Source organism: Marmota flaviventris, chromosome 11, assembly GCF_047511675.1.
Source record: "Marmota flaviventris isolate mMarFla1 chromosome 11, mMarFla1.hap1, whole genome shotgun sequence".
Lineage (NCBI taxonomy): Eukaryota > Metazoa > Chordata > Mammalia > Rodentia > Sciuridae > Marmota > Marmota flaviventris.
The window spans coordinates 26,067,778-26,085,298 of record NC_092508.1 but is presented as its reverse complement, the minus strand read 5'-3'; the positions used below and the strand labels follow the sequence as shown (position 1 = coordinate 26,085,298).

The 17,521-nt window shown below is 34.5% G+C and overlaps 1 protein-coding gene across 3 annotated transcripts in view; it reads left to right on the top strand.

Moving 5' to 3' along the window:
* Unc80 (unc-80 homolog, NALCN channel complex subunit) overlaps positions 1 to 14,081 on the top strand; it is a 192,481-nt gene extending 178,400 nt beyond the window's left edge. For 2 of the 3 annotated variants that reach the window (XM_034635733.2, XM_027941958.2), the window contains 6 exons: positions 1,062 to 1,200; positions 3,823 to 3,879; positions 10,734 to 10,815; positions 11,733 to 11,844; positions 12,456 to 12,652; positions 13,818 to 14,081. In XM_034635733.2, the coding sequence (XP_034491624.1) occupies positions 1,062 to 1,200; positions 3,823 to 3,879; positions 10,734 to 10,815; positions 11,733 to 11,844; positions 12,456 to 12,652; positions 13,818 to 14,081 (851 nt within the window). The remainder of the gene's footprint in view (positions 1 to 1,061; positions 1,201 to 3,822; positions 3,880 to 10,733; positions 10,816 to 11,732; positions 11,845 to 12,455; positions 12,653 to 13,817) is intronic. The other variant, XM_027941959.2, reaches the window with a different exon arrangement.
* The last annotated feature ends 3,440 nt before the right edge of the window (positions 14,082 to 17,521 follow it).

Below are 17,521 nucleotides of genomic sequence, written 5' to 3'. Positions count from 1 at the left end.
ATGTTTTGTATAGCTTTGTCTATGAACACATCTAAAAAGGAAATGCCATTCTATAATAATCAATTTCAAGTCAGTCATTACACAACAAATTAAAACTTCTAGCACTTTTCATATTCAATTTTTTTTCAAAATAAGTTCAATTAGAAATATTATCATTTGGGGCTGGGATTGTGGCTCAGTGGTAGAGCTCTTGCTTAGCATGTATGAGGCACTGGGTTCCATCCTCAGCACCACATAAAATAAATAAATAAATATGATGAAGGTATTGTGTCCATCTACAACTAAAAAATACATTTTAAAAAATAAATATTACCATGGATTATTTTAAATAGATGGTATTGAATAATTTTATATAGTAGATATATTCACCAAAACATGATATGCTTATTGAAGAATATTTAGTGTTCAGCAATAAACATTAACTCACTTAGAAAAGTCAGCTTGTCACAAATACTGTGCTAAAGTTAATTTGGATTTGAATATATTAGTTTCTGCTTTTATAGAGAAAACAAGATTATATATGTAAATTTAAAAATTTTGGTTAAAATAAGAACTTATTTCTGAACTTTAAAGTTTCTCAAATATTTTTCCCCCAAATATCTGAAATAGTCTTTCTCAAAACAAGAGAGAAATCATATAATGTACTGAAAGTAGTTTTTAAAAGTCAAAGAAATATACTTACTCATTCAATAACAAACTCCCTATTAAACTATTCCTGGAATGTCTTAAAAATTTATATAGTTCTAGCTTTCAGATCTTTAATTTGCAAGTGCCTGTTAACTTTTCAGAAATAATATACTTGTAAAACAGACAAGAAGTTTACATTTATTTTATGAAAACTGTTCTAGTTGGGAGGGAGGGAGATATGTGGACCTGAAGAGCTGTCATAGGTCCCTGGGGTCTTAGTTTTTCATCCTTATAAAGAAATCAATGATAATTTAGTTTTAGTGACAGCCCTAGGATTATGCTCAAGCCACAGATGGAATCTAAGTAGAACTGTGGTTGGTGTTTTTTGATTAGTATCACTGTTTTTATAACACTCTGTCCCTCTGCCCTTTCAGACGACTCTGTAAGCATGCCCAGTGTGGTAAGTGAACAGGAAGCTTACCTCCTGAGTGCCACTGGAAGACGTCGATTCTCTAGCCATGTCTCCAGCATGTCTGCACCTCAGGCTGAGGTGGGCATGTTACCCAGCCAGAGGTAAAGAGCTATGCTATCTTATACTTGGCACTTGGGGACAAAGGTAGAAATTCTGAAAATATACTCATGTTATTCTACAAAGACTGAAGGAGAAGCAAGAGACAGTTATGTTTTCAGACAGACCATTCAACAAAGGATTTTTCAACTACAAACCTGCAAGCAATAATTTGCAGTTTTCTAGGCCAGGCTACTAGAAGGACCCCAATTTCTAACCAAAGCATTGTCTCTCCTTTATATTTTTCCATAAATAGATATACTGTCTTCTTTCTGATGGTCTAATGGCATTCTTACATTTCAGATTCATGATTAACTAAGCTAATAATGAGAATTTGACAAGAGCTTAGGACCAGGTTGGTATATTTGGTAAAGTTTAGGCTTCTGGTATGTCATCAGGGTTCAGCTGGAGGTAGGGATGTTTAACCAAGCAGAAAGGGACCTATGCCACTGTGTGTGACCTTGCACAGGTCATTTAACAATTTTTCCCTCTGTGAAATGAGGAGGTTGGCCAAAATGATCTTTAAAGCAATTTCTCTCTATATAGCTCTATGATTCCATGACTAAACCCTTTTAACATTTCCTTTTTGTGTTATCTGCCATCTAAGAACATAAGTTTTAAAACTTCTAAGATATAATAAAAGTATAATATAGAAAATGATCTGACATAAGAGTCAAACATTATCTATTTTAAAAACAATGACATTTTCATGTCAGTAATTGAATTCTTTCAAAGAATTGCCTTTCTGGGATTTTTGTTAGTTTGTTGTTTATTTTTAATACCCAACATATTTTTCATGCCCATTCACACACTGAAAATAATAAGTCAGGCTCATGGTAATGATCAGATTAAAAAATATATATGTAGGAATAATTATCCTGTACTCAAATCCTTTAACAAATGGTTCATGAAAACTGCACTGATGAAATAAAGTTTGTGAAATAAAGCTAACCTTTGAAGAATATCGAAGAACAGGGTGAAATGATAAAGGTGACTAACAAGTAAATTGTATATTTTTAAGAAAATAATATTGTATATGTATTTTAACTATTATAAATATCAACATATAAAGGTTCCTATCATTGTATATTTGTTAGCCTAATATTTTTAGTTTTCTTTTGGAAAAAAAACTTTATAAATAAAATTTGTAATCAAAAAAATTAAAAAGCCCAACAGTGTATCCAAAAAAAGATGTGAAGTCACATAAGCACTTAATATTAGTAGATATTAGTTTATTTTTAATTTGTAGCAATGTACAAGGTTATAGCAAGAATAAAGCTAGCAATTTATTTGTTTTATTTAAACCATAGAATAAAAGGAATTTTAAATAGAAGGTTTTTATGTTGTTTACCTAAAATAATCCAGATTATCAATTCCCTTTCTACATAGTTATTAATGGCTTAAATTGTTTCCAGGGCTGGACACAGTGGCGCATGCCTGTAATCCCAGCAGCTCAGGAGGTTGAAGCAGGAGGATCTCAAGTTCAAAGCCAGTGAGGCCCTGTCTCTAAATAAAATACAAAATAGGGCTGGGGATGTTGTTCAGTGGTCAAGTGCCCCTAAACTCAATCCCTGGTACACCTCTCCAAAAAACATTGTTTTCAGGGAGAAAATCTCTTTAGTATATAAATATACTAGAACTTCAGAAAAGATAAAATAGTTAATCCATTTGGACTTGAATCATATTTCAGAAGACTAGTGAAGGTAATACTGTCTCTGCACATTAGAGAAAATTAGCCTCTTCCTGGGGACAGAGACTATTTTAACAATCAAGTAAACCTCAATTCTTTGGGGCTACTTCAGTTTCCTAAATGGTTTAATTCCACCAAATTCCATAAGTATGTTTTGAGTGCCTCATGGCTCAATGTGATGCACAAAGGAAAACCAAAGTATCACACATTTTCTTTTCACAAATCTCAGTCTATCTACATCCAAATAAATCAATAAAATAATTTTTTTCCACCAACCTGACAGGTTTCTTCTTTTAGCATTTACAATTCAGTCATTAGAGGATGGAGAGTAAGGAGGTAAATGTGAATTTTCCAAAATATCGTCCTTCCATTCATTTACTTATATTTTTAATGCAAAACTAAGCAGGGAAAATTGATATCATTCTTTGCTTTTCTTAATGGCATTGGTTCCAAGAGTTTGGTTGTGGCAAGTTATGGTAAGTGGTTTCGTCATAGATTGCACAAGAAGCAGGGTCCCGGTCAATAAAGAACTAAGTACTTGAGATAGGTTAAAAATAATAACCACCTAACCAAATGGTTACCAAAGAAATAATAGTATCATCTTCTACAGATTCATTCTCTAATGCGTTTCAGAGCTCATTTGTCCATTTGGAGCTCATTTTAACTCTTGACCAATAAACAGACCACTCCTCTGAGAGTCCTATCCATCCAAAGTCCTTCCTTCCCCATTGCCTTGAGTCCTATGTCTTGACAAACCCAGCACAAGGTGAAATGGTTGACTGTCTCCTTTTCCTTCCTTGTTCTGTTAAATTTATTTTTGGTTCCTGGAAACAGAAAATCGCATGCCTTTTTCTCTTTCTTTTTTCTTTTTGTTTTCTTTTTTCTTCTTTTTGCACTTTCTTTCCCTAAATGCTTCATCTCCCTACCCCTCCTGCAGTGAACCTAATGTCCTCGATGACTCCCAGGGCCTGGCCGCTGAGGGCAGCCTCTCTAGGTACAGTGTCAACGCCTACCTGTCTATTGGTGTCTGTGCTGGGAAACTAGCTGTTCCCTGTCAACTCTGTCTCTCTGTCTCCTCTCTCCCAGTCTTGATACCTATTTCCATTCCTTGCCCTTTGTTGTTCATGAACACTCAAGCCTGGAAGTCAAAGGTGTAGCAAACCCTCCATCATTTTCAGCTTCAGAGTTGAATCATGAATGGCCTAAAAAATCTTACCAAAAAAAAAAAAAAATCAAATCTACAGAATTCTCTATGGGGCTTCTCCCCTTGATGTCTAAAAAGTTTGATATGTCAGGGGATAGAGGTGTAGCTCAGTGGTACAGTGGTAGAGTATGTGCTTAGCACATGTGAGGCCCTGGGTTCAATCCCCAGCACCACCACCCCATAAACAGAAAGTTTGATAATGCCAAATGTTAAATTTGTCCCATCTAATCATTCCTTTTTACACTGAGATTAATTAACAATTGCTTTTCAGAGGCCTTTTAATACAACTTCCCATCATCTAGAAGTACTTGTATTAAATTGAGCCAGGTCTTTTAGCTGATACCATGGATGGTAAGAAAACAACCATGCTATCAGAAGAATAATCATGTTACTACAATTTATATAATTCCTTCTCTTTGATGTATGCTATTTGGCAAGCTATTTAAAATAGTAGCTTCTTCAAACTACACATAAGAAAAAAAATGTCTGTTCTAGCACAAAGATTACTTTAAACTTGCCATTAAATATCAGACACAAAACATTTTCTGGTAAGAGAAGTCTCATGCAAATGATATGTCTTGACTATTCATTTAAAGCTCAGAGAAGGGGACTGCACCTTTAACACTCAGATAAACCACGTCAAACATTCCTAATCTTGTGCTGTTAATTTACACCTCTCAACTAATCCTCATTAGGGGTAATGCTTCTTGTTCATCCTTAGAGTGTCTTTGTTCCATCTCAAGGTAAAACATTATGTAGTGAGTACAATATATCCGTGTTTATTGCTTTATCACAAAGATGAGGAAATGTTGAGAGGCCGTTCCTGTGAAAGGTTGTCTTTTGTTTTCCTTGCACCTTGTTTGGATTTCACATTTTCTTTTGCAATTGAAAATGGGAAATTTAGTCCATCATTGGGTCTTTTTTTAATTATTATTATTAACTGGATCCATGATTCATGACATTCATTTGTGTTTGCGAGCCCCTGCCTTGATAGATCAGTCTCTTATTGGTGGTAAATGTGGAAGTGCTGAAGATGCAAACTTAATTCCATTAGCAAGAGCTGTAGGGACAAAGAAGAAGTTGAGAAACAAAACAATCCTTAAGAGGGTTTTCCTTAATTGTTTACAGTATCTGAAGCATCTGAACCAAGTCTAGCAGTGTAACCATTGCTTTCAAAGAATGCTTTTGCTTAATGCTTAAAATTGCATGTTGGACAAAAGAAACTTGATTAGAAGATAATTTCAGTGGCCTACTGAGAGTAGAAAGTATTAAATTGGGCTTCCATTTGGGTAGACTTTTCTAATTAGGCCAAATTCTCCTTTTGCTGAGTATAAGTACCAGTCTAGAGTTAATGAGAGGAGGCAGGGGACTGAGTTTATTTTTATGAATTGTCCAAATGATTTGGCCTTCTCTGGATGACTCAGGGTTCAAATGACTGAAGTTATCTAAACCAATTCAGGCTGCCCTGGGTCCAGTGTTAATGGGAATTAACTCAAAGTTTGTGCTAGGTGAAACTGGTTTGGAGCTAAAGCTATAAATTTTATCTATAGCTGAATTAGTCAAGGTAGTCAGGATTTTGATGGCTGTCTTACATCAGCTGTTGTTGATCTGTTGCTTGGTTGTATTGTAGTTCTGGGTGTCAGTCACCTAGACCCAGCTGTCGTCATTAAGAGATGGGAAGATGAGGCATTCACTTTGGATTCTGAAATAATACTATTAACACAGAGGCATTCCACCACCAGTTAGCACATCCACCTTTGCCATATACTGCAATGTATCTCTTGAACTCCATCATGTCACCAAGTTCTCTTTGGAGGAGAGGAACTTTTTGGTATTTACTAAGAGGTGGGTTTATAAAATAGTATACTTTTTATATTTGGTTTCCAGACTTTCTTATTTTTTGGCATGAGACTGCTTTATTACTCCATAGTTTTAAAATCCTCAAGTAAGGCACTAACCATGTAAATTACAGTTAGCACATACTCTGGTACTCAGGACCTAAAATACACTCAAAGTACTCCTAAGGAAAATCTGGCCCAAGGAAACATCAGGAATCATGCCTAAGGAAAAATAATAAATCCTGTTCTTCCCACCTCACCCCCAATAACATTTTGATTAAACTTTCATGAGAATTGGCCTGTGAAAGAGCACTTGTTTTAGGCAAATGGGCAAGTTGAACTGAGTGGGCTAAATGAGGAAGAGACCAAGAAAACTGGATGAATAGGAGGAAATTAATAAGCAATTTTGCACACCTATAGAAGATTTAAGATTTTTTTAAAATTATGTTAACATGTTTATCTTTAAAACTTCACCCCAAGAAATACCCTGTTAGGAACACTATGCTTTGAATAAAAAATTATTTCTTTGGAAATTCATAAACTGAAGCAATCAATATTCCATGGAAAAATATTCTTCTCTGGAGGGTGAAGAGGTGTAGAAACTCAGTATAGATGTTCTCTCCCTCCCCCACCCCAAACACACACACACACACACACACATGCACACACCATGGTCATATTTTATTTTTAGGATAAGAGATATATAGAAAGGCAAAAATCTAATTTTAAAGAGAAATTTTTAGGTTATTTGATTTTGTCAGGATAATTTTAATCACAGTGAAAAATAAGCATGTGGCTTCAATTTGAACAAGACTATAGTGTAAGTGAAATAAAGATAACCTATTTAGTAGAATCCATCTCATGGTCATCTACATTTTCACAGCATAAAACCTTGGCAAGTCCTCTTAAAGTACAATAAATATTTCAACTTTTTATGTAGCTGAGAATTAATGGCTAAGAAAATGTGTGTTGTAACACTCAGATGTGTTCTTTGCCATTGCTGAATTGGTTCTTATTATAAGATATTTAAAATCCAGATTTTCCCCCCTTTCTATTCCAGCCTCTAATTTCTAAAATCTGTGGCACTTAAAATATATTTTCCTGGATGTTGTGGAGGCTAAGAAAATTTTAAACAATAATTTTTATTGGGAAGGGGGAAGTAGGATTTGGTCTACTGTTTCTTTCCCTGTTTTCTAAAAATGCCTTATGGCTCCTTCAGTGCTGGATTTATGAATTTCCATCGCAAGGCAATCACCCAGGGTAAATGGCTATGCTGTGTGTCTCATGTTCAACCTCCAGACATCTATAACCTTATTAAAACTAAAGACAAAGGCACAGATAGAAGCAATAAAAATACTCATTCATTTTTTCATGTGTTGTTCTCATTCAGTGCTTCTACTTAAGTTTTTTTTCTAATGAAATATACTTCCATCTTTTATAATTTTTTTTTGTAATTTGAGTCAAGTGAGATGAATTTTTATTGCCTTACTGAATGGCCCCTTGTTTGCCTATTCCTTATTTTAAGAAACCAAGTTATGTATACATATATGTTTACATACTACAACCCAGGCCATCATGCTTAAATGGGGGAAAAGAAGTTATTTGTGTTAGAATTGTTTTCCTAATAGTATATAAATTTTCTTTATTTGTAAATTACTTCCTTGTATTTTGAATGAGAAGTTTTGTTTTTTACAGACAATTTGAACCACCTAGTTCTGCTGAGTCCCAATTGCATTTACTTCTTTAAAATCTACACCATTATATGATTTGCTGAGGTGATACTTTTTAGCTAATCAAAAATAACAAGGGATGATCTACTTTGAAACATATTGTAAGATGTTAACTTCAGTTTAGAAAGTTTTCTTCTGCTTTTTGTTTCACCATATTTGGCCAAGACAAATGGAAATCATCCATTTCTCATTCTCAAGATTAAAAATGTCAAGAAATCAGTTTTCTGTATGAGATAAGAATTTTTAGTACTTCTCCCACTACTTTGACAAATCTTGGTGTAATCTCAACTTTTCATGACTATGATACATGAAATAGATACTGTAGTTATTCATAAGGACCCAATGGCCTATTAGAGTATAATATTTAAAACGTTGAGACCGTCCAATAAAATATAGTACTTCCTTGAAGAGAAAAATAAATTTTATTATTACAGTTGTAGTATGTGAGGACTATGATGGAACTGCTTGAAAAAACTGAAAAGAAAATGGGGTATAATATAGAGAGGTTCTTAATGCAAACACCTTGGTCTTTTGTTGGTTCGATTTAGTATTACACATCTTATAGTCATACATAACAAATCCTACAGGTAACTGAAATATTACATAATACAGAGAGCAACTAATTTTTATATGTGACTCCAGTTTGATATAGACTACAAAAAAGTAATGTGTTTTGCATAAACTACATTTTTAACAGGATTTCTTGGCTCTTTATTATGAATGACTCCTAACTGTTCACAGTTAAGTCACCCATTTATGTTCCAGATATAAGCATGTTAGCATCATATTTCTAGGGAGCATAAATTTATCAGCTAGGATGTATTTCCAGGGGCATGTTCTAAGATTTCATCTTTGATACATGCATTCCATTATGAAATGCTTTACTATTTACCTAGAACGGCTAATTATTAAAGCTAAACTTGATACATTTCTTAGATATAAACCTCTCTATCCACAGAGAAGATTTTGGTGCTTGTGATCCTCCCTTAGAATAATCATCATGAAATTATCATTATGTTTTGACATTTAACACTCCCTAAGTAACGCATATTTTTCTTTTCTTGCACCATTTTTTTCCTCACAATCTCAGATTACTGAATAAAAATGAGACAAGTGGACTGCCTCAAATTCATTTTCTCTGCCCAACTATTTTCAAAACATTGTATTACCAATTTCCCTGTAGTGTTCTAGAAGCAATAAACTCATTACAAACATCAAATGTAAAACAAGAAAGCATGCTATATACATTTCTTTTCATGATCAAACCATTTGACATCAACTAACTTCTTTTCTCTACCTTAATGGGAGGTAGTTGGTAAGTATCAACCTCCCTTTATGGCCAAGGGAACTGAGGTAACATTTAGATGTCAATGAAGAATCCATTCCAATGGAAGCTTTGCTTGGTATTGGGAGAAACTTGATTCTACTTTTGTGCATATAGATAATTACTCTTTTCAATTTAATAGGCACGTTATAATGTATAATTATAAGGAGATGTCATTTCAGACATGCCAGCAACATAGTCTGGATTATCAGAATTTATTACACTGGTCCACTGGGATAGTTTTTCATCTTCACAGAAAGTTTATACATGCTATAAGGTCATATATGAATATGTAGATGTGTGTATACATATACATATATGATGATAATGTACATAGATCTTTTGAACTTGATATTTAGGAGAACAAAAAAGTTTTAAAACACTTGTTTTTGGTACTTGTTTTACAAGTTTGTGTTGTGTACTCTAAATGGTGTGATTATATCCTTATTCCATAAAAACACTGACAAATCCTTTTTGTAAATCATCAATTTTCTTCTAATGAAAATATGAGTTAAAACTTTTTAAAAATGAAAAAGTGACTGTGTCAACTATGTGATAATTACCCAGTTGTTAATACAACAGGGAAACATATCTTATTTCCCATCTTGCCACCAGTTTCTCTTCCTAAAACTGCAACTAGGTATTTGGGTAGCTTGGTGTTTTTTTTTTTGTTTTTTGTTTTGTTTTTTTAAGAAATGGAAATAAATAGACAGAACCTTTCTTTTTTTTCTGGACAGTTGCTGACTCTGGGTTCCTCTGTGGAATATGTTTACTCTAAAAAATATCTGTAGATGACTCTCCTTTTGCAAAGGCAAAGCAGAAATTAATTACCCATAAACCAAATAATCACATTGGCATCATCCACAGAATTACAGTGTTGTCTGGGGCACAGTGTATTTCTTTTTTACCACTCCCCCATTATAAATACCTATGATACTTGCATGCAGAATGAAAAAGAACCATGGGCCATATTAATATTTTCAGTTTCACTAAACACTAAAATAGCAACTACTTCCAGTAGTCATTTTTTGCTTATGAAAGAACACACATACACAGTAAATTTGGGGGGAGCAGGTTGTTGCTTTTATAAACTGCACAATATATTTGAGTGCAGCTACTCAATATTAAAGCTTCTGAGTTGTAATGACAGCTTAATTACTTTGCCAGCCTTTTAAATCTAAAATCATTTTTTAAAACATTGAAATTTCTACCCATGTGACTACTCATTTACTCAGTAGTCACAGAGACTTCAGGCTGCAAACATGTGTTGAATGTGCCCCTTCACCCAAATGGATTCTGTGTCTGATGTGTTTGATATTTGTCCATCTTATTTTCATTTAAATTGGAATTTTTAAAAAGGTGTTTCCCATCCATGTGATAGAGTTGTTTGTGTGTGTCTGTCACCACCTTTTCCCTTCCCCTTGGAAAAAAATTGAGATTAGAATATGGCATCATAAACCTTTTGGTGGTTCCAAACCAGGGGTGTGATTGAACCAGTATTTTGCTGAATGACAGATACAGTATCAGTGATTGAAAACAGAATCTCAATTTTGGCAGCTTGGGGCTACAAAGCCTTGTCCTCCCACCCAAACCTTTAAAACCCCCATCCCAGGGACTCTTTCCCAAACATCCTTCAAAGATAATGGTATCTTTGAAGTGACTGTTCCATAAAAGTGGTTTTGGCTAACACCCACCAGAGGATGGTCTTCTGCCTTCTCTCTAGGGTACACTAACACTGTTGATGCTTGACAGGGTGGCAAGTGTGCAGAGTGAACCTGGCCAGCAGAACCTTCTTATTCAGCAGCCACTGGGGAGGAAGAGGGGTTTGAGGCAGGTAAGCAGACCCTGAAAGAATAGAAGAACCATCCTGTGAAATGGAGGCTTTGTTTGAATTTTAGTGCCTATGTATATTAAGATTATATTTTGCCTTCTCTTTACATCAAATAATCAGTACAGAGCAACTTTAAAACATGGTAAGTGTTTAGACAGTTTTGAGCTTTTGTTTCAGATCTGAATCTCCTTATTTACAAAGAAGATTACTTAGAAAAGTTAAGTGGGCTTGTTCTCTACCCAGAAATCTTCTTTACAATCAATCTCACTTAGAGTGAAAGATCTGTTGATTTAATATTTAAGGCCAGTTTCTTCAGAGAAACAAAGATGAAAAAATCCTTTTTCATTTCAAGATTCATGATTTAATTTAAAACCAAAATTGAAGTAAAGATCACCTTTACAAATGTCCTTAGGTAGGGTTATTTTATATCACTTTCTAAATAAAAATAGAAATGAAGCTGCACTGTTTCTTCAAAGGGAACTTCCCAGAATTGACTGATTCAGGTACAAGATATTTTGCCAGCATCTGAGTTTTTTTTTTTTTTTAATGAACCTCCTCCTTGAAAGTTAGCATATGTTCAACTATACCTTTTAGATGAATAAAGATTGGTTAGTAAGCAATAATTGTTCATTGTATATCCACTGAAATTCTCAAAATTAAAATTTTAAATTATGTCAATTAATATTCTTAGGAACATTAAAGGAATAATAATTGGGAAATGAATTGGTTAAAAGGGATACCAGAAGAAAACAGTTACAGTTAAATGTGCAGAAAGAATTTTATCAGCTATAAATGTAAGAACAGGAGTCCAGGGGAACATGAAAATAAAGGTAAAAGCTATAGTCAGAATCCTCTGAGCGCCGCTTTCCCTGCAAGCAGCTGGACTCCTTTGCCAGTTTTATTCTGCCTGTTCTCTTTAGCTAAGACGTCCCCTACTGTCACGGCAGAAGACTCAGACTGAACCCAAAAACAGACATGGGGCTCGGCTGTCAACCACTCGCAGGAGTATTCAACCTAAGACGAAGCCATCTGGTGAGGCCTCCTGGGTCCCTTCTGCCTGTGCCATTGAAATGATGTCATGCAAGTGAGACAAAAAGGCCTGCAGAAACCGAGCAGATGCAGATAAACGCCAGTGGGGAGGTGTTAGGATAAGGGAAGAAATTCTCCAGAAAATTTTAATGCTTTTTATTCTTTCTAACCCTGATTCTACCCCCATGAACCTAAGAAAATGGAAGAGTCCTAGCCAAACCATTGATATTCTGACATTTGAGTAAAAAGGGTGGGTTTTTTTTTTTTTTCTACTTGAGCAAGGAATTGGGATTATTATTTCTCACTGAAGACAAAGCTGTGAAGAATAATATTCTGGGACTTTTAAGTCCTTTGACAGTTGTTATGAGGGGCCAATCAAGTTTACTAATGCTCCTTGCAAATCTTGTTTTAGGCCATTTATTATTTAAAAATGATTTTCCTAACCAATTCCTACTGTTTATAATAAGTTGAAATCAAAGCATACAAAACAGTCAAATATGCCTTCATTTATTAATAACCCAGCAATGTCTTCATTAAGAAAATCCAGGAGACACTGGCTAATGCCAGTTACTAAGCATCAACCACCAATTTCTCCCCTATTTTCTGACTTACAGTGGATCAGAAACGATCTGTTACCTTCATTGAGTCTCAGCCAGAGCCAACCGCTGCCCCAACAGACACGCTTCCTGCCATAGGTCAACCACAGGGCTGCAGCCCAGCCCTGAGCAGGAAACCAGAAGGATTGGACAAACCAGTCCTCACGTCTTCCCCGGCCATAGTTGTTGCGGATCTCCACAGCTTATCTCCCAAGGTGAGGACACTGAAGAAATAGGCAAGGACTGCTCACTACATTCTTATTTCTAGGAACCATTTGGATAAGCAAATTTATTCCATATATATCTGGGTCTGTAACATTTTATCCAAACATGGTATTGCCATCATGAAATAGAAAATCTATGTAAAGTATATAGCTAGGAATATATCTACTTAGTTTTGTGTCACCATGACCAAAAGATCTGGCAAGAACAACTTAGAGGAAGAAAAGTTTATTTTGGCTCACAGTATCACAGGTCTCAGTCCATAGTCAGCAGAGTACATTGCTTTGGGCCCAAGGTAAAGCAGAACATTGCAGCAGAGAAGCTGTTCCCCTGATGACAGCCAGGGAGGGGATGGGGCTGCAGGGAAGATGAACCCTTCCAGGGCACATCTCAAGTGACCACCTGCTGCAGCTATGCCCCACCTACCTATCGTTACCACTCAGTTTATTCACAATAGGATGGGCTGATTATCTCACCTCCAAACATTCCCACATAAACACAGGAGACTTGGGGGGATACCTCATATCCAAACTATAAAAGACCAAGAGAAGTCTTTGTAATCTTAATTACAAAAACCTAAAGAAAATATTTTGCAATTGAAATAACCATTGAAAACAGGTGTATGATACCTAGTTGAAGGATAGTCAATGAAAAAATAAATAAAATTAATAATTTAGATGAAGACTTTACATTGAGAGCCTTCTGTTTCCTGTAAGATGAAAGGAACTTTTTTTTTTGATCTTCCTCTTAATTGTTTTGATATTTTTCTTATTTTGACATTTTTTTTCTTCTTTTGATTTTTACAAGTAAATTCCTATAGGAATCACATTCTTCTAATGTGGTATTTAAAGAAAACTAAGGGGCAATGTTACTATATACCTTTGTATAGGTATATAAAAATGTTTTAACACTTATTATCTCATTTGATCTTCAGTGTCAATAAGATAAGCAGGATAAAAAATTCTGCTCATTTTACAGGTTAGAAAACTGAAGCTTAGAAAGCTAAAGGGGTCTATGTAAGATCTTACCAGTAACAAAGGCTAGAACCAGGACTAGCTTTCTGATTCCTTGTCCAGTTATAGCTGCACGACATACTTTGATATTCTTCTCTGGCATCCATCCTATTTGTTCACAATGTTATGATCCTTTTGATCATAGAGTGAACCCCTCCCCACTGAAGAAGGAGAAAAGAAGGAGGACACAGAAGCACAAGGTGCTGCAGCACACAGCCCCCTCTCTCCTCAGCTTTCAGACCCTGATGACTTCACAGGCCTTGAGACATCCAGCCTCCTACAGCATGGAGACACTGTGCTTCACATCAGCGAGGAAAATGGCATGGAGAATCCCCTGTTGTCTAGCCAGTTCACTTTTACTCCTGAGCTGGGGGAGACAGATGTAGTCCTAGATGAGTCTCATGTTTAGTTCTGTATCTTGTTAGTATTGAAGGTATAGAGAAGACAGGGAGAGGATCACTCTGTTGAAAGCTGAATACTTTTGCTTTTAATTAAAAAGATTAATTATAAAACAGCACTTTACATCCAATGAGCGGCACAAATCTGAGTAGATTTTGCTGCTAATATACCTAGTAATGTAGGTTTCATAAACATCTTGAAAATCAAAGGCTAAAAGGATTTAGTTGTGTAAAGACCAGAAAAACCAGGGAAGAATAAGGGGAAAGAGCCATTTCACTGTACTTTGTGATTCAAGAAGCCTTGAGCAGTTAAAAGTCTATACTATTAGAGCACTGCTTTCACAGGAATATTAACAAATAATATATTCTAAGAAAAGAATGCAATTTTTTGAGGTTGCTCACATTATACATCTCATGCAAATGTTTATTTTTATAGCTTCAAAAATATTAAATCAGGTGGCTATACAAGTAGTGATTTACATGATAATAATCAATATAGAGAATATTAGTTTGGGGTGAATAAATAACAAATAAGCCTGCAGCCATTTTTGTTTTGGTCAACAATGTAGCCATTTAGAAGAAGAAAAAATACTATTTTTAGAGCTGTGGACTTTTCAAAATTTATTTTTCAACTGTCATTTTCAGTGCACATTTAAATCAGAATGCTGATGCCATAAGATGATTCCATTTCATAATCACATTAGAGAATACTTGGAAATTATCAGTTATAATTCTGAATTAAGAATCTAAACAGCTATATAATTCTAAAATCTACATGTAAATATAATAGATCAAAAGAGGTAGTATTCCCACTTTTAGCCCTGACTACACCCATGCCAAGATTCGGATTTATTGGGAAATGTGATTACTTTCCCCTATGGCATCCCTGTGGTATCCTGTGCCTGCCCTTCAGGGCATATTTTCATACATTAAAGTTAGTGTTGTTAGAATTGGTTCAGTAAAATAACTTTTTTCTCAATAGTAAAAATACTCTTATGATCCTTGGGACATCTATGTTTATGAGGAAAAATATATAAAGTTAGCCATTTCTTCATAGACACTCAGCTTGTACACTCAGCTTGTACATTTTACAAATAGGCTTTTAACTTGAAGTTCAATTACTTTAAGATAAAGTATGAAATTTGGAAAGCTTTGAGGCCAATATCTAGTGGATTATTAAAGGGCTGGGCATCAAAGAATACAAAATAGATTTTTGTAATTTTAACAGTCTACATTATAAAATTGTTACATAACTACTGCACATAAAAAAATCCATATGCATACCTAAATTGGTATGGTTGGGTGAGTGTGTGTATTTTCTAGTCCTGAAGTAAAAGTTTAACATAAACTTTTATTACACTGAGATTTAAAATACATTCTATATACGTAAATGTTGACTATGTTGACTGTGAAATGTATATGTATATAAAGAGGAAACCTACTAAACCCACCTTAGTTATAAAGAAAAATTATTTTTCTGTTAGACTTGCTTATTAAATAGGCACTGGTTATATCATAATTTACAGTTTCAAATATAATTTGGGGTTATGGTCCCATTTATTAGGAGAATGAAAGCTATCTGTGAGTTAATGATAAAAGAATAAATTTAAAATCTCAAAATTCAGAAAAAATAAGGAGGTAAATGGCCTCTTTTATGTTTTATAACATTTTCACATTATTTACACTTAATGCTGAATTAATTCTCAAGTTCAAAAGTAGACATATAAGTGGTTTTCTGATTCTGATATATTTTACCTGCTAAAAATCATGCTGCTCAATTAGCATTAGAGGCCTTATGTTTGGTAATTACAATTGTCTGGGCTATGTGAGTCTTTCTATATGTGTGTGCTTTGTTCCAGTTTCTTGACTTTTGACTCAAATTCTCTATGGTATATCAAATATTTAAAAAGTAAGGGGTCATCCTAAATATCTTTTATATATATATATATATATATATATATATATATATATATATATATATATATATATATTTTAAATGTATTGAGCTGTTTTGAACATGATTTTGCTGGTCTTTCTGCCTTTTAGTCCAACTCTTTCACTCAAGTGTATGGAATTCTGTTAGAAACTTTTTCAATAAGCTAAATCATGTCATACCTTGCAAAAAAAGAAAAAAAAAAAAAAAACCCTCCCATTCTGGGAAACAGGGGCTTACAGAGTGGGAATGTTTTCATACTGGGACTACTGAGATTTTTGACGATGTGTGTGTCTGTTCCATTGGAGGTGTCCTTAAATGTGTTGAATGTAATGTGTTGAATGTTTAAGTGTAATGGCTAAAGTATCTATATGTATGTGCATAAGACCCTCATGAGAAGTATTCTCAGGAATACTGTCACCTGGAGTTTGAAGGAATAACTATTTTTTAAAAACAACAGTTGGGGAAGTTAAGAAAAAAGTTCAAGGTAATTGACAATCTTTTGTATTGTTCAAAATATTATTGACTACTTGACTAAAAGTTAATTATTACATATGATAAATACAGTATGGTAATAATAGATCATTTCTTAAGCTATGTTACTTACTGATATTTGTCTTATTCAGAGGAAAAAAATATAGGCACCCACTTCCCATGTATAAAAACTTGGACACAACAAAAAGGTTGCTTATTCAGAAAATAAGATTTGAGAGACCCTGGAATAAACATGTATTATCCATAACAGTGGGTATAGATACATAATATGCAGATTCAATTTAACCGGTTCAAATCCTGGATACCAAATTTTCTATAGTAATCATTTTACTTTCATTTTTCAGTATTTGCTGCTTTCTATAATTCTATTAGATAAAGTATTTGATTTTTCATAAAAGGAAATTAGTTCTTGGGTGCATGTCCCAAGACATTAAGAACTACAGTGTCAAAGGCATGAATGGGCACATGGTGTTGCTGGGGGTAGAGTCTGCAGTATTGGTGATCTGATTAGGGTATGTTGCACAGATTGGGAGTAGATGGTTTGCTACTTCAAGCCTCCAAGAATATCTTAGACAGAATGACATCTCCTCTTCTTTAGCATCTGTTCCTTTAAGAAAGAACTTTCTCCACTCTGCTGCCCAGCTCTGAGAATTTTTAAGAAAATAGAGCATACGTAGAGGTAGAGAACTATAGGAAAGAAAGGGCCAAAAATGAATAGAATGGCAGTCCAAAATATGAATTAAATATCCTTCCTCAAGTTATACACTTTAATAGAGCACAGTCTCTGGAATTGCTGCTATCACATCAAGTCATGCTGTTGCCCTGTGACCTCACACTTCCAATTCCATGGCCTTGTGTCTTGCAGTGAGTAAAATGCCCCACTTCCTCATTTACTTTAGTGGGTCTCAACTGCAGCATTTCAAAAGCAAACTTTGATTTGACACTCAGGAGAATATAAAACAAGGGCAGGATGTGTTTGGAAAAGTTTAAGACAAATTTACTTATATTATTTTAGGATCATTT